This window comes from Arachis ipaensis, chromosome B06 (genome assembly GCF_000816755.2).
Source record: "Arachis ipaensis cultivar K30076 chromosome B06, Araip1.1, whole genome shotgun sequence".
NCBI classification, from domain to species: Eukaryota; Viridiplantae; Streptophyta; class Magnoliopsida; order Fabales; family Fabaceae; genus Arachis; species Arachis ipaensis.
This window is the reverse complement of record NC_029790.2, coordinates 108,830,259-108,855,797: the sequence shown is the minus strand read 5'-3', so window position 1 is coordinate 108,855,797 and position 25,539 is coordinate 108,830,259. Positions and strand designations below refer to the sequence as shown.

Here is a 25,539-nt window from a genome sequence, read left to right as displayed (position 1 = left end):
ATTTTATTAGTCTTATTTTATTTTTCTTTATTATTTATTTTTTCTAAAAAAAATATTTATAATAGCACTAATATTTTTTTTTACTTTCTGAAATTAAGTTTGGTGTCACTCAGTTAATTTTATTTTAATTTTTCTGTTTATTTTTTCTTTTAAATTTTTAATTTTTTTTAGTTATTTATTTAGTATTTTTATTTTATTATTTTACACAGGTTACCTCACAGGGACTTCTCTGCACTCTGACGTAGAGAGTCCCTTTTTTTTCTTATTTTCTGCTTGTGTATGCACAGGAGTAGAGACAAAGAACATCTCTTAGACTTTGATCCTGAACCTGAAAGAAATTTCAGGCGACGTTTACAACAAGCAAGACTTTGCAAGGCTGCAGAATTCACTATGGCAAATAATAATGCTAATGCCAATGTGGTAAATTCGAATGGGGATGATCAACAGAGGAGAGTGCTTGGCTCTTATTCTGCCCCTACTGCGGATCTTTATGGAAAAAGTATTGTGGTGCCTCCTATAACTACAAACAACTTTGAGTTGAAGCCACAATTGGTCACCCTGGTGCAACAGAACTGCCAGTATCATGGACTTCCTCATGAAGATCCAAATCAGTTTATTTCTGATTTTCTGCAGATATGTGATACTGTGAAGACAAATGGAGTGAACCCAGAGGTGTACAAACTCATGCTCTTCCTGTTTGCTCTGAGGGATAAAGCAAAGTTATGCCTAGATTCCCAACCAAAGGAGAGTCTGAATACTTGGGACAAGGTTGTTACTGAGTTTCTCACAAAATTTTTCCCACCAAAGAAGCTGACTAAGCTTAGGTTGGAAGTTCATACTTTCAGACAGAAGGAGGGTGAAACTCTTTATGAAGCTTGGGAGAGATACAAGCTACTGACTAGGCAATGCCCTCCGAACATGTTCTCCAAATGGACCCAACTAGATATCTTTTATGAAGGTTTGGGTGAGATGTCCAAAATGAGCCTAGACACTTCTGCAGGCGGTTCATTGCACAAGAAGAAGACACCAGAGGAGACTATTGAGCTTATTGAATTGGTTGCAAACAACCAATATCTGTACTCATCTAACAGGAATCCTGTGAACTCTGAGACCTCTCAGAAGAGAGGCGTGTTGGAAGTGGAAGCCGTTAATGCTCTTCTTGCTCAGAACAAGCTTATGTCTTAGCAGATAAATCTACTTACTCAACAGATGGGTGGCATGCAAGTCTCAGCTATCAACACTCAAAATCTACCCCAAGAAATCTCCTATGACATGGCAGGTAATTTTGTTCAAAATGATAATCATGATTATGCTCAACCTTCTTATGAACAGGTGAATTACATGGGGAATGGCCCTAGGAATCCCAACAATGATCCATATTCTAAGACATACAACTAAGGATGGAGAAATCACCCAAATTTTGGATGGAGGGACCAACCTCAGAGACCTCAGAACTTCAACAATAGTTCTCAGGGAAGTTTCTAGCAGAACAATGATTTGGAAGCAATATTGACAGGTTTTAGATAGGAAACCAGAGCATCCATCAAGAACCTGGAAATTCAAATGGGTCAATTAGCCACAAAGGTTAATGAAATTGATCAGAGGACCACTAATAGCCTTCCTGGTAACACAATTCTAAATCCAAGAGAGGAATGCAAGGCTATCACCGTAATAAGTGAACAAGTGGCAAGTACGGAAGCACAAGTTATACAAGAAACCAGAGCCTCTATTAGAAACTTAGAGGTGCTAGTGGGCCAACTGAGCAAGCAAATACTTGAGAGGTCTGCAAGTATATTTCAAGAGGATATAGTGGTGAACCCAGGAGAAGATTGCAAGGCTATTCAATTGAGAAGTGGTAAAGTAGCTGGCTCTGAGACCAAGGCCAATGAAGAGCTAGTTGAAAAGGAAGCTTCAGAGGAGAAGAAGGGAGAAGTGGAGCACACCCCTCCAAAGCGTGCAGACAACCCATTCCCAGATTCTCTTGACACTTATCCTACATTGCCAAAGGCTCCTGAGTACAAGCCTAAAATGCCATATCCTCAGAGACTTCAAAAGGAGACCAAAGACAAACAGTTTTCAAAGTTCTTGGAAGTCTTCAGAAAGTTGCAAATCAATATTCCTTTTGCTGAGGTTTTGGAACAAATGCCTCTCTATGCCAAGTTCATGAAGGATCTGTTGTCAAAGAAGAAGCCTTTAAAGGGAAATGAGACAGTGGTCCTGACTAAAGAATGCATTGCCATCATTCAGAATAACTTACTAAAGAAGATGCCAGATCCAGGGAGCTTTCAAATTCCATGCACCATTGGGAGTACAACCTTTGAGAAAGCATTATGTGATCTGGGAGCAAGCATCAATTTAATGCCCTTGTCTGTGATGAAGAAGCTGTAGATCCAAGAGGCACAACCCACAAAGATAGCATTATAGATGGTGGACAAATCTATGAAGACTGCATACGGATTAGTGGAGAATATCTTGGTCAAAGTGGGTAAGTTCTTCCTCCCAGCAGATTTTGTAATTCTTGATACAGGGGAGGATGAGAATGCCTCTATAATTCTAGGAAGACCATTCCTAGCCACTGGAAGGGCTCTGATTGATGTAGAAGTGGGTGAATTAGTGCTTAGAGTGCATAATGAGCAACTGGTCTTTCATGTCTTCAAAAATGTACATTCAACAGGTGAAGAAGAGAGGTGCATGCAGGCTGAGCTTATTGATCCAAACCTTCAAGAATCCCCTGATGATGCAAAGCAGAATTTGCAACTCAAACCTCCTGTGGTGACAACCGATAAAATTCCGCCTGACATCAAACCTAAGTTTGGTGTTGGAACTGCATCATCCACCAAGGAGGAGTTCCCCAAAAAGAAAAAAATACCCAGAGGATGGAGAAACAAAAAGATCCCCACTGAAGGTTTCTCCCCAGGAATGAAGGTGGTGTTGACCAGCAATCCAGCATGGGTTTATACAGTAATCAGAATCCTCTCTCTGGAGCATATTGAGCTACGTTATGGAGACACAGGAAAGAAGTTCAAAGTAAGGGGTGAAGAGCTGAGCCCCTATGATCCTCCTCCTTAGAGGAGCTGACCGTCAAGCTAGTGACGATAAAGAAGCGCTTGTCGGGAGGCAACCTGATAATTTCGTATCCTTAGCTATTTTTAGTAGTAGTAGTTTTCTTAGTTATTTTATTTTATTTTTATTGAGTTCTTACTAATTTTCTGATCATGCAGCTATGTTCTTCCAAGAACCGAACACCTCAAGCTATATTTCAAAAAAAAAAGAGAGAGAGAGACACACGACGCGCAAGCGTCATTGACGCGAACGCGTCAATCATGTGTGCGTGAAAAATAAATTTAAACAGAGAGTTGCGCGAAAGTGGCGCAAGAATGATGTCTCTAGCACAACCAAGCCCACGCGGACGCGTACCCCACGCATGCGCGTCATTCATGATTTTGCCACCTCACGCGACCGCGTCATCGACGTGGACGCGTGACATGAAGAATCGACGTAAAAGGTGTCTGGGCAGAGAGTTGTGCTGGCTTGACGCAAGAAGTGTGCTAAAAGCACAAATTTGGTCACGCAAACACGTCGTAGGAAAATTTGGCTCCCAAGCCATGCGAACAGAAAGTCACGCGGGCGCGCAGCTGGCTTCGCGCGAATCGCACAAAATCTAAGGCACGCGGATGCGTGCCTGACGCTAACGCGTCATTATGAAGAATGCGCGACGTACGCGATCGCATCATTGACGCGAACGCGTCGCTTGCGCCACCCAGTTTTCTTTCTCTCCTCCCAATCCTAATTCTCTCTTATTCTCTTATCCTTTTATTTTTTCTTTCATTTTAACATTTGTCTCTTCTATTTTCAGTTCTTATTTGCTTGAGGACAAGCAAACCTTTAAGTTTGGTGTTGACGCTTCGCTTAAGGGTTTTCTGTTTATTCTTATGGCACCAAAGGGAGGCGAATCATCTTCACAAAGGAGCACAACCTGAAGAATAAAACGATCGCTAAGATAACCCAGGTGGTTGAGTTCCTTTCATTTTTTATTCCCTCCCACTTTATTATGTATGTTCTGATTTCCTGCTACTTTGTTTTGTTTATTGCATGATCCTTTATTAGTAGATTCATAGGTTCTAATTTAATTTTTCTGTTAAATGCTTAAATTCTGAAAGATGTCTCATGTATTGCCCACTAAACTTGAAATCAAAAATAAAGAAGAACAGATGTAGGGCATGAGAGTTTGAATTTAATTTTTAGAGTAGTCTCACTTACTTAGATGTGGTGGTATTTTCTGTGATTCTGAATGAATGCTTGAACAGTACATATTTTTTATAGTGAAGTTTATGAATGTTAAAATTGTTGGCTCTTGAAAGAATGATGAAAAAGGGAAATGTTATAGATAATCTGAAAAATCATAAAATTGATTCTTGAAGCAAGAAAAAGCAGTGAAAAACACAAAGCTTGCAAAAAAAAAGCAGAGAAAAAGCCAATAACCCTTTAAACTAAAAGGCAAAGGATAAAAAAAGGATCCAAGGCTTTGAGCATTAATGGATAGGAGGGCCCAAAGGAATAAAATCCTGGCCTAAGCAGCTAAATCAAGCTGTCCCTAACCATGTGCTTGTGGAGTGAAGGTGTCAAGTGAAAAGCTTGAGACTGAGCGGTTAAAGTCGTGATCCAAAGCAAAAAGAGTGTGCTTAAGAACTCTGGGCACCTCTAACTGGGGACTCCAGCAAAGCTGAGTCACAATCTGAAAAGGTTCACCCAGTTATGTGTCTGTGGCATTTATGTATCCGGTGGTAATATTGGAAAACAAAATGCTTAGGGTCACGGCCAAGAATCAACATACTGAACTAGGGGAATCAATAACACTATCTGAATTCTGAGTTCCTAGGGATGCCAATCATTCTGAACTTCAAATGATAAAGTGAGATGCCAAAATTATTCAGGATTGTAGTTGTAAACCCCACTATAAGAGAAGACATGGGCTTAATCTAACTCTCATTCTCATGCAAATTCACATCCTAAGCTTATATTAGTTTTGGTTGCTTGAGGACAAGCAACAGTTTAAGTTTGGTGTTGTGATGCGTGAGCATCTTTCCTATATTTTCCTAGTGAATTTGCACCTAAATTGTTGAATTTAATTAAGAATTAATTATATTTTAGCCACTATGGATTCTATTTTGAGTTTTGTGCAATTTTATTTATTTTAGGTAGCATTCGGATGGATTTGATGAAGTTTCTGCAGAGAAAGAGAAGAAGCCAAGGAGATGACCAGCGAATACCGACGCGGACGCATGGCTCACACGACCGCGCGGAATAGAGGAAATCACAATGACGCGATCACGTGCCTGACGCAAACGCGTGGACTGGAATATGCACAAATGACGTGAACGCATGGACGACGCGGACGCGTCACATGCGCCACATGCAGAAAACGCAGAAAAACGCTGGGGGCAATTTCTGGACTGTTTTAACCCAGTTTCCAGCCCAGAAAATACAGATTAGAAGCTGCAGAATGGATAAATCAAGTGGTCCCCATCCATCCATTGAAGACTTGATTATTTTAATTAATTCGAATTTAAATTCAAATCTTAAATTAGGAAAAGATATTATTTTAAGTTTAATTTTAAATATTAGATTTTAAATTTATCAGGATTAGATATAAAAAGGGATCTAATGCCATCAGATTGGAACTCTAAGACTAGGAAGGTCTAAGGAATTAGGGTCTAGTCACATACAGTTTGCCATAAATTAAATCCTGCATAATTAAATTAGTTAGTAAGAAAAGTTAATCCGGAAAAATAGATAACTCTGAAACCTTAACTATCTTCTCCATATTTTTTTCCAAAGTATTTACTTGTCTTTCTTCAATATTTTTGATATTGTTTAATGTCTTTTATATTGCATCTCAACACCAATTTTTGTTTGTCTAACTAAGCCTATCAAACACTATTGTTGCTTAGTCCATCAATCCTCGTGGGATCGACCCTTACTCACGTAAGGTATTACTTGGTACGACCCGGTGCACTTGCCGGTAAGTTAGTGGGTTATAAATACCGCACCACGGGGCGCGTGCTCTTCAAGGTCCCTCTTCAGCGCCTCAAGCACAACACTCTCTTTGTTTACATCCTCTACGTCAAAGAATTACCCAGGAAGCTCCTCCCTTCCGATTTCGACGTCCTCTACACTCACCTGATGTTTAGACCCAACTCTGCACCTGACGGATAGACCGGCCTCCCCTTCATCTTCAAGAAGGTTTATATCCTTGACAAGGCGTACTGTGTTTCTCACTGTGAGAGGTTCCTCAGTGCGTTTGCCATACAAGGTTGCAGGATGGTGGAGATAAGTTGCGAGGATCATGACAGTTACGTTGCTTGTTTGCAATTCATTGCTCATACAGTTGGAAGGATTCTTGAAGGGTTGATGCTGGAGTCGACGCTGATTAGTATGAACTTCCTTGCACTCCATCGCGTAGCCACTGTTTGAACTTCGAAGCCACTGTCCTGAACTCTGTCGCAACCTCCAACCTCCGTCGGGCAGCCACTTTGCCACCGTTGCCAGCTCTTTGAACTCCATTGCAACCTCTCGATCCCAAACGCAAACAAACGATGTCGTCTACATCAATTTTCAGAAAACCGGCCATGGCTAACCACTCAGAACTGCCGACAAAATAGCCATGCTCTCTATTGCAACCCTCAACCCTTCAACCCCATTCAATCGCTCCCCAGATTACACTGTCTGTTGTATCCTCAATGGTCATTCTCTCTTCCCATCCATATTCTCAGTACCATCCAAATCGAATCCCTATTGCTCTTCCTCCACCTATAGACACCTCTGCGTGCACGCCATCTACGTTGCTCAACTCTTTGACTATGAGTCAAAGCTCGCCAAGGAGTTCACTATCTCTCAATGCCTCAAGATTGCAATTATCGGCTTTAGCAACTTCGGCCAGTTCCTTGCCACTGCATTAGTCCGCCAGGGGCACACCGTCCTCGCCCATTCAATCATTCCTCCTCTGCTCCTCCACATATTCTCAACCTAGCGGGTGCTCTTCATGCTACGTCTCCAGTGCCACTCAGCTCTTCGACTACGTATCAAAGCTCGCCACGGAGTTCACTATCTCCAAGATCCTCAAGATCACAATTGTCGGCTTCGGCAACTTCGCACAGTTCCTTGAAACCATATTAGTCTGCCATGAATACACCGTCCTCGCCCACAACCGCTCCGACCACTCTGCCACAGCTAGAATGCTTGGTGTATCGTTCTTCCAAAACCTCGACGACCTAAGCAAGGAGCATCCCGAAGTGATCCTCCTCTGCTCCTCTATAATCTAAACCGAGCGCGTGCTCATCGCGCTCCCTTTCCAGCGCCTCAAGTGCAGCACTCTCTTCATTCATGTCCTCTCCGTCAAAGAATTCCGCAAGAAGCTCCTTTTTGAGCTCCTACCGAATCAATCACTCTACGGATTACACTATCCGCCGTATCCTCAACCGTCACTCTCTCCTCCCATCCACATTCTCACTACCGTACAAATCGAATCCCTATTGATCTTCCTCCACCTACGAACCACTCCGCGTGTGTGCCATCGACACCGCTCAGCACTTTGACTACGAGCCAAAGCTTGACAAGGAGTTCACTATCTCCCAGTGCCTCAAGATTGCAATTGTCGCCTTTGGCAACTTCAGCCAGTTCCCTGCCGCCACATTAGTCTACCAAGGCCATACCTCCTCGCTCACTCCCAATCCGACCACTCTGTTGCAGCCAAAAAACTTGGTGTATCGTTCTTCCAAAATCGCGATGAATTCTGGGAGGAGCTTTCTGAAGTGATCCTCCTTTCTCCTCCATAATCTTAACAGAGCGCGTGCTCTTCATGCTCCTTCTTTAGCTCCTCAAGTGCAACAGTCTCTTTATTGATGTCCTCTCCGTCAAAGAATTTCCCTAGAAGCTCCTTCTTGAGCTCCTCCCCTCCGATTTTAACGTCCTCTGCACTCATCTGATGTTCGTACCTGAGTCCGCACCTGACGGATATACCAGACTCACCTTCATCTTCGAGAAGGTTAGTATCCTCGACGAGGATCACTGTGTTTCTTACTGTGAGATGTTCTCCAATACATTAGTCAGAGAAGGTCACAGGATGGTGCAGATGAGTCGCGTGGATCACGACCGTTATGCCCCCGGTTTGCATTTCATTACTCATACCGTTGGAAGGATTCCCGAAGGGTTGATGCTGGAGTCGATGCCGATTAATCCGAACTTCCTTTCCCTCCATCGTACAACCACCGTTCAAACTTTGAAGCCACCATTCTGAACTCTGTCGTGTAGCCACTGTTCTGTCGGAGCCAGCTCTCTCAACTCTGTCGCAACCTCCTGAGCCTAAACACAAACCAAACACCGTCGGCCAGATCAATTTTCAGAAAATCGGCCACAGCTAATGTAACAACTGCCCTTCACCCCTTCTAGAAAATTCAATTTGAAATTTGAACACAAGTTACCTACCACCAGAATATAAATAGGGGTACACCGATAGGTAGAAGATCACCCCTCCCAAACACTAATCCTCCCCGTTCTCTTTCTACAAAAATATTCTGTGTACAAAAACAAAAGTCAACCTTATAGTCAATAAAGAGGAATTAGAAAAAAATAGGGAATTATATTTTGTTATTTTTATGCTTGGCATGCATTATGCTGTATTTTGTTATTATTACCATCTATGTTGTTCTTATCCTACTATCATGGTTGTGTGTCTTATAGCATTATTCTTCTTTTTCCTTTCCTTTACACACATACATCATGTTTGTCATCAAAATTTCTCCGATACGCAAACCTATCATTGTTTAAAGCTTTTTTTTATCAAGAGTACATGCATATTTTATGTGTTTTGTGATGAATGTTATTCCTATAATTGTTACTACTATCTTACAAGCCTTTTAAACCAAAAGTACATGCCTTTCCATAAACTTGGTTGGATTATTTAATATGCTTTATTCTCGTTATGTGCCTTAAAAATATGATGCTAGACTGTCCAAACCAATGCCAATATGTTATTATTATCTCTTTAATTAAGGAGTACATGACTATCTTGTGCCATTATCACCATTATGGTATCATTACTTTACATGTCCTTTTGTCGTTATATCTTCTTAAATGATTCTCTACTTATGTATGTCTAAATAACATTGTCTGTAAATTGAACTGAGGGAACGATCCTTCGTTAAGGAAAGGTGACCCCCAAAGACAATATATCGATATGACCCCTTGGTAAGGGAGGGTGATTGATCGAGATGATTCTTCGGTAAGAGAAGGTGATCGCCAAAACTAACTTTCGGGATAAGAACATTCAGTAAGAAAAGGGAACTCCCACCTTTTATACCGGTTTGAGCTCAATACCTTCCGTAAAAGAAACAAGTTAAGAAAAGGAAAGTTTGATTGTGTTCTTATTTTCAAAGTGTATCCAGTAAGTTATGATTATGTTGATTATCCATTCCTCTGTTTGGCTTATCTATGTTGATTATGTTATTATTTTCTTTTATATATGTATACCACGCCATATTTTTAAAATCCCATAAGTGGGCTGGGGATAGATATGGAGGTGTCCACATAACACTCCTACTGAGATCTTTTAAGTTTTCACCCCTTCTTTTTCCCATACTATCTCTAGAGGAGCATGGCACAGCAGATAGAGATGACGCAACGCCCCTGAGGGTGACTTCTGAGTATGATCCCTCAAAGCACACGTGGGTAGCTACAATCACTACTACCGTACTCCAAACTATCTGCTTAGGTCAAGATTTCATAAGAGAAGACCCCCAGCTACCTGTTTAACCTTCCTAGATATGAACACTTCAGCACCCAAGAAACGGTCACCCGAGGTGGTCTACCTCAAATCAGATTCTAAGACAGAGGAAGAGGAGTCCAGCAATCCTAGCCAGGAGGAGGACCCAATAGAGGAGGACCTAGAGGAGTAATTGAACTTTTGCAGAAGTCCAAAGGTGGAGTACGTGCCCTATTCTCCCACTTCAGCATTCCGTCAGATCTTAGTTCACCCCACACAACAGAACCAAATCTTCACCTCACAGAAAAGTATTGGAAGGATTGCAGGTACCTCAATTCATGGAAGACTGAAGGGTCCTAACAAAAGATAGAATATGACACAAGGATGGGAGTTTCTTCGATGAAATTAGTTAGGATGCATTGAATTTTTCATCATAGCTATTTTTAGGCATTTCTTTTTTATTAGAAACCGTACCCATGGGAATTTCGTTGTTATTTTATTTGCTCGAACTTGCTTGTGTGTGTTCAATTCTATCTTTTAATTGCTTATTGATTTTATCCAAAACTTCATGCGTATTTCTCTTCTTCCTTGCATAACGATTAGGTTAATTTGCTTCCTAAAAGAGTGACACCCTATTTAAAAGCCTTCAAGGATAGGATTTAAGTTAGGGTGTTACAGCTAACCATTCAGAACTATCGCCGAAATAACCATGCTCTACATTGCAACCCTCAACCCTTCAACCACACTTAATCACTCCCCAGATTAACTATCCGCCATATCCTCAACCGTCACTCTCTCCTTCCATCCACAACCTTACTACCTTCAAAATTGAATCCCTATTTTTCTTCCTCCACCTACAGACCCCTCCGTGTTTGTGCCATCGGTGCCACTCAGCTCTTCGACTACGAGTCAAAGCTCGCCAAGGAGTTCACTATCTCCAGCGCCTCAAGATCGCAATTTTCGGCTTCGGCAACTTCGACAAGTTCCTTGCCTCAATATTAGTCTACCAAGGCCATACTGTCCTTGCCCACTCCTGCTCTGACCATTCCATGCAGCCAAAAATCTTGGCGTATCATTCTTCCAAAACCCCGACGACCTATACGAGGAGCATCCCGAAGTGATCCTCCTCTGCTCCTCTATAATCTCAACCGAGCGCGTGCTCATCACGCTCCCTCTCCAGCGCCTCAAGCGCAGCACTCTCTTCGTTGACGTCCTCTCCGTCAAAGAATTCCCCAAAAAACTTCTGCTTGAGATCTTTCCTTCCTATTTCAACGTCCTCTGCACTCACCCAATGTTTGGACCTAAGTCTGCACCTGACGGATGGACCGGCCTCCCCTTCGTCTTCAAGAAGGTTCGTATCTTCGACGAGGAGCACCGTATTTCTCGCTGTGAGAAGTTCCTCAATGCGTTTGCCAAAGAAGATTGTAGGATGGTGGAGATGAGTTGCTAGGATCAGGACCGTTATGTCGCCAGTTCGAAGTTCAATATTCATGTCGTTGGAAGGATTCTTGAAGGGTTGATACTGAAGTTGACACCAATTAATACTAACTTCCTTCACCTCTATCACACATTCACCGTTTGAACTTCGAAGTCATTGTCTTGAACTCCGTCGCAACCTCCTGCCTCAAACACGTAGCCACTATCCCACCGGCGCTAGCTCCCTGAACTCCGTCGCAACCTCTGGAGTCTAATCACAATCCAAATGACATCGTCCAGATCAATTTTTCAGAAAATCGGTCACGGCTAACCAGTCAGAACCGCCGCCGAAACAACCGTGCTCTGCATTGACACCTTCAACCCTTCAACCCCGTTCAATCACTCCCCAGATTACACTGTCCACTATATCCTCCACCGTGACTCTCTCCTCCCATCCACATTCTCACTACCGTCCAAATTGAATCCCTATTGCTCTTCCTTCACTTACATAAAACTCCGCATGCGCGCCATTGAAGTCATTTAGCTCTTCCACTACGAGTCAAAGCTCGCCAAGGAGTTCACTATCTCCCAGCTCTTCAAGATCACAATTGTCGGCTTCGGCAACTTTGGCCAGTTCTTTACAGCCACATTAGTCTGCCAGGGCCACACTGTCCTCGCCCACTCCCGCTCTGACCACTCCGCCGCAGCCAAAAATCTTGGTGTATCGTTCTTCCAAAACCCTGCTGACCTAAGCAAAGAGCATCTCGAAGTGATCCTCCTCTGCTCCTCCATAATCTAAACTGAGCATGTGCTCATCACGCTCCCTCTCTAGCGCCTTAAGCACAGCACTCTCTTTGTTGACGTCCTCTATGTTAAAGAATTCCCCATTAAGCTCCTCCTTGAGCTCCTCCCCTCTGATTTTGATGTCCTCTGCACTCACCTGATGTTCGAACCTAAGTCTGCACTTGATGGATGGACCGGTCTCCCTTTTGTCTTCGAGAAGGTTTGTATCCTCGTCGAGGAGCACTATGTTTCTCGCTGTGAGAGGTTCCTCAATGCATTTTCCAGAGAAGGTTACAAGATGGTAGAGATGAGTTGCGAGGATCACGACTATTACGCCGCCAATTCACAGTTCATTACTCATACCATTGGCAGAATTCTTGAAGGGTTGATGTTGGAGTCGATGCTGATTATTACAAACTTCCTTCTCCTCCATCGCGCAACCACCATTTGAACTTCGAAGCCACTGTCCAGAACTTCGTTGTGTAGCCACTGTCCCGTGGTTGCAGAATTTCACAAACCACAACGTACCAGCAAGTGCACTGGGTGGTACCAAGTAATAACTCACTGTGAGTGAATGTCAATCCCATAAAGATTAACGGACTAAGCAAACAATGGTTTATTAGCTATTCTAGTTACACAAATTAAAATGAGGGTTTTGATTATCAATTACCATAAAAGACAATAAAATAAGAAAGCAAACAATGAACGGTTGAGAAAACGGTATGAGAATGGAGTTAAGGTTTTGGAGATGCTTAAATGTCCGGATTAATATTCAATGTCAACTATTTTGATCATGCAATGATTATGTTTATGGCAAACCCCAGGTGATTAAATTCCTATTCCTAGGCAATCCAACCTCCTCTAATCTAACTGACTGTCAATTCCTTGATTACTCAATTATATTAGAGGGTTATGTTCAATTTTCGATTTATAAGCCACACAACTCTAAGAACCCAAAAGCATAATGCAATTATATGTCACGTAACACACAAAGTCCAGATAATTAGAAGTTGTGAGAAATTGGTTTTAAGCTATAATTCTAATGATATAACTTTTTCGAGACTCAAATAGAATTCAAGTTGAATTAGAGTTATTTTTCAATAATCACTAATCCCTAGGATGAAAAACGAAACTAATCCTTAAACAATAATCAAGACATTAATTAACGGAAGAAGAACAATTATTTATTAATCTATTCAAGTAAACAGAGCTTCTAACCTTAACAATGGAGGTTTAGTTGCTCATGGTGTAGAAAACCCTAGTTGAGAAAAGTTGTAAAAGTGCGGAATGAAATTTAGGAGAAGAGAAGTTCCCGCAAAGACAGATCTAAATCCTATTTATAGTCCTAATTAGAAATAGATTTAAACTTAAATAAAACCCTAAGAGATCTTTTCTAATATCTATTTGATTTACAAAATCAAATCTTTGAAAGCCACATTGATTTGTTACAACGTGTGGTCCCATTATTGTATATGCATTCGGCGCTAAACGATAGGTATTGAGTGTTTAGTGCCACCCAGACAACAAGCTTTGTATGCAAAGAAAAGTGGTCTTGACACTAAACACCGGTGGCTGGGCGTTTAGCACCAGGTGTCCTGAACTGTGGTATGTATCACGAAGCCTTAGGCGCTAAACACCGAGTCGTGGCGCTTGGCATCACCCATCCAGAGGAGAATTGTCTCACTTAAGCCCTTGTAGTCGTGCATACGCATGGCTCCTCTTTCTGCTCCAATGATGCGTACGCGTGGTCTTGGTTTGCTTCTTCATGCATTTTTCCACCAATTCTTAATCCGAATGCTACCTGAAATCAATCAAAAGTAAAAAAACTCAAAGTAGCATCCAATGGGGCATAATCCACTAGAAAATTCTAATAAATCAACAAAATACCATGTAAATCACATAGAAAAGATACTAATGATGCTCACGCATCATCCTGCCAATGTCAGCTCCCTGAACTCCGTTGCAACCTCCTGTGCCTAAACACAAACCAAACAATGTCGTCCAGATCAATTTTCAGAAAACCGGCCAAGGCTAACCACTCAAAACTGCCGCCGAAACAACCATGATCTCCATTACAACCCTCAACCCTTCAAGCCCATTCAATCACTTTCCAGATTACACTGTCTGCCGTATCCTCAATCATCACTCTCTCCTCCCATCCATATTTTTACTACCATCCAAGTAGAATCTATATTGCTTTTTCTCCACCTACAGACCACTTCGCGTGCGCTCCATTGATGCTGCTCAGATCTTTGACTAAGAGTCAAAGCTCGCCAAAGAGTTCACTATCTCCTAGTGCCTCAAGATCACAATTGTCGGCTTTGGCAACTTCGGCCAATTCTTCGCCGCCACATTAGTCCGCCAAGGCTACACCGTCCTCGCCCACTCCCGCTCCAACCACTCTGCCATAGCCAAAAAGCTTGGCGTATCGTTCTTCCAAAACTCCGACGACCTATGCAAGGAGCATCCCGAAGTGATCCTCTTCTACTCCTCCATAATCTCAATGGATCGTGTGCTCCTCATGCTCTCTCTCAAGCGCCTCAAGTGCAACACTCTCTTTGTTGACATCCGTCCGTCAAAAGAATTCCCCAAGAAGGTCCTCCTTGAGCTCCTCCCCTCCGATTTTTGACGTCCTCTGCACTCACTTGATGTTCGGACCTAAGTCTGCACCTGACGGATGGACCAGCCTCTCATTCGTCTTTGAGAAGGATTGTATCCTTGACAACGAGCACTGTGTTTTTCACTATGAGAAGTTCCTCAATGCGTTTGCTAGAGAAGGTTGCAAGATGGAAGAGATGAGTTGCTAGGATCACGATCGTTACTCTGCCAGTTCATAGTTCTTACTCATACTGTTGGAAGGATTCTTGAAGGGTTTATGCTGAAGTCGATGCCAATTAATACGAAAGGGTACAAGAGTTTGTTGGGGCTGATGGAGAACACTGCTGGGGGATAGCTTTGATTTGTATTATGGTTTGTTCATGTTTAATAAGAATTCTTTGGAGGTGCTACAGAAGCTTGATTCGGCATTTGAGGATCTCAGGAAGCAGCTCATTGCGCGGTTGCATCACGTGGTCAGGAATCAGTTGATGGAGGATGGTGAAAGGTTGCAGTAGTTGGATGGAAGTAATAGCCATGTACTGCTCCGGCAAGCTCATAATGGATCTGCATTACTGCATTCCAGGTATTTGATATTTGGAACTTGAAAAATCTCAGAGATTTTTACTATATTGTGTGAATATTTGTGATTGATATTTTAGAGAGTGTTCGTGTTTGTTGACATTGAGAGCAAGCAACTTAATCATTTTGAATTCGGAAGATGTTCTCGTGATGGGAAAAGGGTTAATACATAACAATGATTAATGAGTAATAATGCCAATAATGCAGATCCAATGATGTTGCTCTGCTAAGTAGTTTCGCTTCAAACAATTCTAGCTCGTCTGATAAGAACACAAAGCTCAAGATTGCAATCGTTGGTTTTGGAAACTTTGGTCAATCCCTTACAAAAACTATATTTAGTCAAGGTCATGAGGTTTTGGCATATTCTAGATCAGACTACTCTGATGTGGCTCGGAAATTAGGGGTTTCATATTTTAGCAACGCAGATGATCTTTGTGAGCAGCATCCAGAAGTAATCTTACTCTGTACTTCCATCCTTTTGACAGTTAAAGTTCTTAAACCATTACCTTTCCAAAGGTTGAAGAGAAGTACATTGTTTGTTGATGTACTATCCGTCAAAGAGTTCTCTAATAACATCTTCCTTCAACACTTGCCTCCTGATTTTGATGTTCTCTACACACATCCCATGTTTGGACCAGAGAGTGGAAAGAATGGCTGGAAAACCTTCCTCTTATTTATGACAAAGTTAGAATTACGGACGAAGAATCAAGAATATTGCGATGTTGTTGGTTTCTCGACATTTTTTCTAGGGAAGGATGTCGGATGGTTGAAATGTCTTGTGCTGAACATGATTGGCACGTAGTTAGATCCCAGTTTGTTACACACATTACAGGAAGATTTTTAGAAAATCTAGGGTTAGAGACAATACCAATCAACACAAACAGTTATGAAACTTTATTGAGTTTGGTGAAAAATACCATGGGGGATAATTTTGATTTGTACTATAGTTTATTCTTGTATAATTTAAATGCCATGAAGCAACTAGAAAGATTTGATTTGGCTTTTGAATCATTTAAGAAGCAGCTTTTTAGCCGATTGCATAGTATCTACTGAAACCAGCTATTTGAAAATAAAGAACAGATCCTTGCTTTGCCAGAGAAGTCTATGTGTCCAGAAAAATCTGAAGATAGTGATGCGTCATCACCTCTTTCAAAAACTGTAGACACCAAATAAATTTATGCCGAAGATTTCTATCTCATTGATAAGCATTGCAGGCCCCAATTATGCTAATAGTAGGTTTAAATAAATTTGTTAATTCTAAAATTTCACATTCAATAATTTTCAGAGTTTAGCTGTTTTGTCCTATTGAAATTAAAAAAAAAAGTGTTGTAATTCTCAATATATTTTAGCTTCCCTATATTTCTTAGTTTTCATGCCATGTGTAACTTGCTGCATTGATAACAGTGGAGATGGATGATCATGTATTTAGGTGCCAATGCAGTTATTGGCATTAAATATAGACTTAAGAGTTCTAAATCTTAAATGAGATAAAGCGCAATCCAGTGGACAAGCATCCCACGTTAACGCAGGGTCTGGGAAAGAGCCACACCCAAAGGATATGATGTACGCAGCCTAACCTAATAATTAAATCAGTGGCTCTTTGTACGGCTTTAACCCGTGATCTTAGGTTCACTCGAAGACAACTCAATCGTTGTTCCAAAGCTTTCCTTCTGAATCTGAAGTGAGATATTCGTTGAAAAAAAATGTAGATACTTTAGATAAAAGTTGGATGTCTGTAGGAATTGAGTGACTTAAAATATAAATATTCACTTGGTATAACGTGAAAATAGGAAATAATCATGAAAACTGCTGTGAAGTGTGATCATGGACAATGCTAAAGGATGGCAAAATAATCCGCATCCACGGATACCCGCTGGGATTACCTACGATGAGGAGGTTAACGTGGACCTGCAAAATTTTTACGGGGACGGAGACCTACTCCCATGAATAAATGGAGACAAGAGCAGGGATTGAGGTACCCGCCCCACAGGGTCCCGTGAAAGCCTCACGAAAAGTAATTTACTTAAATGTTCTTATGTATATAAGTTTTGTAAGTAACTTTAATTCATTTTATTTTAATTTATATGTTAAAAATTTTACGTATATGTTATCAGTTATTATATTAAATTTTTCTTTGATTATGTGTGATTTGATATATTTGATTGAATTATATAAGATTTTATTATGGTTGTGTTAATTATCTTTTAAAAAAATTTAAAACTTAATAATATCTAATTATTCATTCATACCCACGAGTATCCGCCTTTTTCACGGAGAGAAATAAACGAGACCTGTGGCGGGAACTGAGGGCGGGAGAGGGGTCCCACCCATAAAGATCATTGCCATCCATAATGCTGATACAATGATACTAAGTGTCCTTCATATCCTAGTCTATAGTATATAGTCTATAGTCTATTTTAGTTGAACTTATTCTACCAATGATTGTATTATATATATGTTGTGTTCATTTGATCCTATATAATTCTATGTAATTTTTTTGACTTTTTTTGCTTCATAACCTTGATTAAGCACTTGATAACCCCTAAAGGATTTTGCTCCAAGAAAAATTAAACTTGTCATCATCAAGCTATTGATGGAGCTGGTGTATGTATGTATGTATAATTAGTCTGTACTCTAAGAAAATTTGGCAAAGACGTAGTGGCCACACCTTGACTTAAATGAAAGGTAAAAGAGCCAATGTGAGAGGTCATTGTCATCGGACTTTTTTTATGATGTCTCTGAAGATGCCCCATTAAAGTGATTAGCAACAAGTTCTTCAATAGATTATAATCTTGGTGGCATAAACTAAGTATTGATTTTTAATTTATAATACATAAATTAATAATATGATGAGTGATCTCTTCCAACTTGTATATGTTTTTTGTCCTCTTTAAAATGAATCTGAATGGTGATTATGTTTTGGGTTGTATGTGTTTTTTCGAAACTCGAAAATTTGTAATTTAGGCAGTTGCGAATCAGTAATATTATAGTATATGATTCATTAATTTTTTTTTTCTTTTAATTATTTCACTTTATTTAATTTATGATTGTACTACCTCAAAATAATTAATAATTAGATGAACCTTAAAAAATTTATTGTAAAATAAATTAAGAGAAATTTAACAGTCTGCATCAAAATTATAAATTAAATAAACCAAAGAATGACTTACACGTAAGAGAAAACTAATAATATGCTATTTTACTGAAAAATTATGGGTATAAAATGAATTGTGAATTCACAAAGAAATAACCGTACACAATTTTTTTAAGTAATTTGACTTAGTGGTGATATTGCCGAGACGTGTGCTGTTTATATTTGAAACTTTGAATCATTAATGTCGTCTCTCACCAAAACTAAGCAAGCAACCACAAATTATTTTCTTTTCCGCTGCTATTGTCAATCTCAAATATGATTTTATTGTTTGTTTTTCGTATAAAGTAGAGAATTGTTAATTCAATTTCTACATCTAAATTTTGTTATGGTTATGGCATATTATTGATGTAGGATTCAATATAATATTCATTTGATAAATAAAAATAAAAGTCAAATATATAACTATCTATTATATCATATGATTCATTTTCCAAATGTTTAAAGTGTGTTTTATTTTTTATTTTTATTTTAGTATTTGTTTTTAGATTTTATAAAAAATAATAAAATGAGCATATAATAATCTCTCACGAAATAAATTTATATGCAAATAATATGAAACTTGTGCATATGGGCCAATTTCCTGACAATACATGTAATTATTGGTCAAATTCGTGCTTCTCTTTTAAAGGTTTCTTATCTAAAATATTTTTTTCTCTGTTTCAGTTTTTATAAAATTTTAAATGTAAATAAAACTTTTATGTTAATTTTGTTTTTTATTTATTAAAAAAATATATTAAATTTATTAGAGTTTAATTTTGATGCTGATAGTGTAAAGTGTTTTACACCATCATGTAATCACATTTATTTTTTTAGATAACTATAGAGTAATTATTTTTACTGATGTAGTGTTATATAATTGAAGGCTCATTTTTTTTGTTATGAAAATCACGTTAGTGTTGTACTTGGCTATGGGTTCCTGGGGTGCTAGATCAATGTGTGAGACAGTTTTTGCTCAGTTTCAGTGTGTAAAACTCGGACCATGCGAGTTTTTTGTATGGAAAAGGTGATGATCAAATCGGAGGGTCCGATTTGGAGGCATAGAAAATTTGAATCTTCGACAAAGCATATCAGACCGTCCGTGTTGTATATATATTTAATTTTTTTTTAGAAATTTGTATATGAAATCACATGGTCCGACTTGATTATAATAATTTATTTTTGAATGAGTTGAAAGTAATCATCGGGTCCGATTTAGTTATATATATATATAAAGTGTGTAACTTGTAAAGAAGATTTTAGATCCATGTTCTTCTTCTTCTCCTTTCTTCTACCCGTGTTCTCTCTTCTCTGATATGAAGTAAAAAAATTTGGTACTAAAGTTTCTGTTTTTAATTAGGTGAGTGAGAGAAATGGATGATAGAGTTCTTTTAAAGATGTATTACTTTGGTCAGATTTTGTTACAAATACTTGAAGGAGTGAAATTTATTTGTAAAAATCCATTAGATGTTATTCCCTTCACAATCTCATTTGAAGAGCTTAAAGGTGTGATCTATGAGAAGATAGATTCTGAGATGTCAAGGAAAATATTATGCATTTTATACAGATATCCCGTACTGGTGTTTGGTGGATTCGTCCAATTTGAAACCAAATATGTAACGGATGAAGCAAGTATGCAAGAGATGTTTTCAATGTATATTGAAAGTCACGCTCGAATATCGTTCATCGAGTTGTACATTGAATTCGAACAATCTGAGGTCGACCGGAATATTGTACGAGAAGATTACAATAGTGACAGTGAAGAAGAGTTCAAAAGCAATTATGAAGTTGTTGGTCCAGACAGAGATGAAGATCAAGGTGACAGCACTGTGGCTCCAAATGTGACGGATGTGGCAAATGCACTCGCGAACGAAGTGCCATTTGAGGAGCCATCTTTCATGCGAGTGTTGGATTTGGAAGTCATGCATGTTCCGAAGTTTCCAGAATATATGAGTGCAGGTACGTAATTGCCTATATTTATAAAAAGGATTTGAATTTTGTAATAATTTATGTTGATCGATGGACGTAATAGTTAGGTGACATGTGAAAATATACTCAATTAGTATTTGTTTATTGTATTTATTTAGGTAAGTTTAAGATAATAGTTTTTTTAGTTAGTTATTGGTTTAGTTGGTTTAGTTACTGCTAAATAGTCATTTTCTAATTTTAATTACAAATTAACCCCATATATTTTATTTAATTATAAAAATTATTTTTTCTTTTATAAAATATTATTTTATGAATCAACTATTATGTTTATTAACAATAAAAAACAAAAACAATAACGAATTAGATCTTCCATTGATCGTAATAAAGCTTTTGGTCATTCCAATGGATTAAAAGTTTATATTTGATCCGTGACGTTCGTCCAGGGCCGTGAAATCGTATTTCCTTGAAAACCAATCGATTGGATTACAGTTTATCACAAAATAATCGATTGAAAATTGCAAGGCAGCATGGTTTTCGCATAAATCAATCGATTGGTCATAGTATTTCAATCGATTGGACGATGAATAATATGTAGATTTTTTATAATTCAATCGATTGTTTATATCTTCCAATCGATTGAGTGCTTCAAAACAACCTGAGGTTCACAATTCAATCGATTGGAGTGTGCTACTCAATCGATTGAAGTGTGTACTATGCCTATTTCAATTTTCTTATCGTTTTTATAAATTATTAAATTATTATTCATATATCTTATCTTTAAAATTCTATCTTCAATTTTTAAGGTTTTATTTTGATTTAGATACTCTAATCTTATCTTTTCTTTAATATTAACATTATAAATTGGTGAATAATCCATCACCAATTATTCAATATCCAATTTTTTTCATTTTTTATCCGTCTATTTAATATCCACTATTTGTTCATCATTTGACAATCACTGTTGCAGCAATCAGCAAAGGTCCAATCAATTTTTTCATTGTAGTGTTCAGAAAACAATCTATCGTTTTGTTTACAAAATCGAGGTCAATGAATAGAATCTCTAATTTTACAATTCTTCGTTTTGATACTTTATTCGGGAAATTGATTGTGTAATGAAAAAATATTTTTTATCTTTTATTAATTCACAGACATTGAGAAATACTAAAAAGTAAATAGATGTTATTATTTTTTATTATTAATTAGCTAGCAATCAGGGACGGACCTAGAGGGGGCGAGTAGTGGAAAAACTAACTCCAATAACTATATGTTAATTATTTTTATAGATTAAAAAAATTATTTAAAAATTGGCACCTCCATATTAAAATCTTTGGATCCGTCCCTGCTAGAAATATTAGAATATATCTATTTTTTGTTCTGTTATAAGACGGAGTGTACTAAATTTTTTTTTCATTGGACATTTTTAAGATGTCAGGTATATTTACGGACACTGAGATGAATGAGCAATACCAGGAGGAGGATGACATTAACCAACAAGAAGAGCAAGTTTGTGACCAAGATACGATGGATGAACAGAATGAATTCGAACAAGATTTCAGAGATGAAGTTACTGAGGGAGCGTATTTTTCTGATTCTGATCAGTCAGAAGATATCCTTGAAGCTGCTTATGCGGTTGACTCCGTGCAAGACATTACAACTTTGAACTTTAGTGAAAATTTTGTGGAGGAAATTGGCAAATATCACTTTTCTACTTTGCAGCTTGCATTTTATTTTTATCTGAAGTACTCAAAGTCGAAGGGCTTTAGTGCAAGGAAGAGCAAGACCTTCAAGAATAGTATTGGCGAGATTTATAAACAAAAGTTTGTATGTCATAGGCAAGAATTCAGGGAGGAGAAATATTACACGATGGAAAAAAGGAAGAAGGAGCCTCGATTGGAAACAAGAACTGGATGTGAAGCCCGAATGGATGTTAAATTTGTACCAGAAACTGGAAGGTGGCATATCTTTTATTTCTCTGACGAACACAACCATGATCTATTGGATACACAATTCAGTGCTATGTTGCCTGCCCACAGGAAAATATCATAGGCAGATATTATGCAAATGATGAACATGCTAAAGTCCAGGATTAGCTCTTCACAGATATTTGGTCTTCAAGCTAGTCAAGCAGGCGGGTATGAATTTGTTGGCTATGGTCCCAGAGATATGTACAATGAGATTGCTCGGCAAAGGCGTCAAATTCCTGGTGATGCAGCACGAGTGTTGAAGAAGTTGGAGGATATGCGGTTGAAGGATCCACAATTATATTTCAAGGCATGTCATGATTCAAGAGGTTTGTTACATAACTTGTTTTGGTCTGATGGGATTAGCCAACTAGACTACCAACTCTTCGGGGATGTTATTGCTTTTGATGATACGTACAAGAAGAACAAGTAAAGTTGTCCATTAGTCATATTCAGCGGGGTTAACACCACAACCAAACAATTGTTTTTGCTGCTGCGTTAATTGTGGACAAAACTACTGATACATATATTTGGCTCCTGCATCAGCTCATGTTTGCAATGAAGGGCAAGACCCCGACCTCAATAATAACTGATGGGGCCATGGCGATTAGGAATGCAGTAAGAGATGTATTTCCCGAAGTCAGACATAGATTATGCGCTTGGCACCTTATTCGAAATGCAACTAGCAATGTCGGAAATTCATCGTTTACATCTAAATTCAGAAAAATCATGTTGGGAGACTATGAGATTCCCGTGTTTAAGCGTAAGTGGGTTAAGCTTATTGAAGAATTTGGCCTTGAGGATAAGTCGTGGGTGATCAACATGTATGAAGAGAACCATATGTGGGCTACTGCATATATAAGGGGAAAATTCTTTGTTGGCTTTAGAACTACCTCAAGATGTGAAGGTTTACACTCAGTTGTGGCAAGGTATGTGGGGTCGCGGTATGATTTGACAAGTTTTGTAGAGCATTTTCAAAGGTATGTTGCACACTTGCGCTTTAAAGAATTTAATGCTGATTATGAGTCTACACATGGGGTGCCCGTCATGCAGACTTGTATAGAGCTGCTAGAGAGATATGTTGCTGAGTTATACACTCATGAGATATTTCTTCTGTTTTGGCCATTTCTCTCTAGAGCTGGATCAATGCAGGTGCTAAACATAGAGAATAACTATGATTGCATAAAGTACATTGTGTGTAAGCATGGGAGGCCCGATTTTATGTGGACCATTGATTTTCGTCAAGAAGAAATGATCTTCATGTGTACCTGTTTAAGAATGGAGTCATTTGAAATTCCCTACAAACATATTGTGAAAGTTCTGGTTGATAGAGACATTTGCGAGATTCCCCGGTCATTGGTATTGGATAGATGGACAAAAAAGGTTAAATTAGCACTCAATGATCCAAGTGGGTTCACCAGGGATGCTGTTGTTATTATTCATCAAAGTGCCTTGATGGAATTTTCGAAGCAATTGGCTGCTGTTGCTGCTAAAGTACCAGAGAGATATGAAGATACACGTGACATAATTATGGGATTGTACTCATCTTACAAGGCTGCAGACGAAGGCACTAATCAACCTCAGTCAGGTGTAGCTAAAAGTAGCAATCCGTATATGCATCAAAGCGGTGTAGGCTCAGGACAACCATCTAGGAAGAAGCGGCAACGTTGTAGTGTTTGTCAAATGGAAGGACATAAGAAGACAACATGTCCTTGGCAAAAGGACATTGACAACAACATTATAGAAGATGAAGCTAATGGTTCGGATGATAACGACATGTATACCGAACCGACGGCTGATTTAGATACTGATGATTAGCAACCTCCATAATCTAAATATTTTTGCGTAAAGAATCAGTTTCATATTTGTATTTACTTTTTTTTTTCACTATATTAATGATATTTTATATATTCTTCCAATAGTCGTACTTATGCTTTTTAGATGACATAATTGTCAAATAAATATCGGTTAGCGAAAAATAGGGTATAAAAACCGGTCAAACCGGTAGTTAACTGATAAATCGGTAAAAAATCGAACGGTTTTTTAGCAGTTTTTCGGTTTAACTGTTGCACCAACAGTGTCGTTTAATGGGCTGGAGAAAAAAAACAATGTCATGAAAACCGATTCGAACCGGCCGGTTTTCGAAATTGGATAGCTTTATGCCGCGTTTTGCATGCTGAAGAAAGTGGGAATGAACCCTAGTCTCAGACAGATCCACTCACACCTCTCATCTAGAGCCTCCACAGTCCACTCTCACTAGGGGTGTTCAAAATCGATCCAATCCGAAAAAAACCGACTAACCGAACCCAAAAAACTGATAACTGAACAAACTGAAAACAGAAAAATTATGCAAAAATGATTTTTGCAGTTTTTTGCGGTTTGGTTAGGGTTTTTGGTTCTGATAGAGAAAACCCGAACCGAACCGGTGTTATTAAAAAAACCCTAATATAAAAGCATCCCCTTCCACAATCCACAGTGACATTCTATGTGACCTAAATTAGCTACTCCAGGAACCCGAACTCCCTCAAGCCCTCTCTCAAGTGCCGAATCTCAGCGCTGATCCTCCTCCTTCTTTGCCACCAACGACGCTGCCAGACAGTACCATCGCGGTGGCGCATCTCTTTCCCCTCCCTCTGCCTTCCTCGTAGGCTCGTAGGGCTTCTCTCTCTCCCTCATCCTCGACAAAGCGCAGCAGCATGCACGGACGCACTAGACGCAATCGAAGCCGCCGCCATTCATTACCCATCGGCCGTCAGTAGTCGCCCATCGCTCGTGGCTCGTCGCCCGTTCGTTGAAGCAATGTTGTCCTTACATCTCTGGGTTTTTGGTTCGTGGCCGCCATCGTCTCACCGTCATGGATCTCTGTCGTCCTCTGTAACGGACTCTAAGCCTTAGGTTTGTTTTTTTGTTCTGAAACTCCGATTCTATTTTTTTAATTCTGGTTTAGTCTTCTTATTGATTCTAATTTGAATTGAACACTTAATTAGCTTGTTCTTTCTTGAAATTTGGATTTTTTTTTTTAATTATGGTTTAGTCTGCTTATTGAAGTTAATTTGTATTGAACACTTAATTAGCTTGTTCTTGATTATATGGTTGAGTTGTTGAATTTGAGGTTGTTTTTTAATTCTGAACTTTTATTCTGTTGTTAATTTAGGGTAATTTTGGTTTAGGGTTGACTCTGAACCTTTTGTTTATTCAATGTTAATGCAGGAAAGGGGAATTAGCTTGGTTGTATTTCACTATTTCTAATTCAGTTTTGTTCTATTTTTTATTCAGTTTGGTTCTATTTCTGATTCAGTCTCTTGCTTTTATTTTTGCTTGATTTTTCTGAGTATTATTGTACCATCTGCTTCCTCCGATTTTGCAAAACAGTTAATGACCTA

At 39.0% G+C, this 25,539-nt stretch overlaps 1 protein-coding gene and 4 pseudogenes across 1 annotated transcript; all 5 read left to right on the top strand.

The window, feature by feature from the left end:
- LOC107647235 overlaps window positions 1-6,558 on the top strand; it is a 30,342-nt pseudogene extending 23,784 nt beyond the window's left edge.
- LOC107647233 lies at window positions 6,665-8,296 on the top strand (annotated as a pseudogene).
- Window positions 10,470-12,434, top strand: LOC107647232 (annotated as a pseudogene).
- On the top strand, window positions 14,022-16,309 carry LOC107647231 (annotated as a pseudogene).
- On the top strand, window positions 22,757-23,974 carry LOC107647230 (protein FAR1-RELATED SEQUENCE 5-like). Its single transcript, XM_016351337.1, has one exon. It carries the CDS (start codon window positions 22,757-22,759, stop codon window positions 23,972-23,974), a length of 1,218 nt encoding a protein of 405 aa, XP_016206823.1.

Coding starts and splice junctions, on each gene's coding strand:
- LOC107647230 (XM_016351337.1), top strand. CDS start 22,757: ATGGCGATTAGGAATGCAGTAAGAGATGTATTTCCCGAAGTCAGACAT.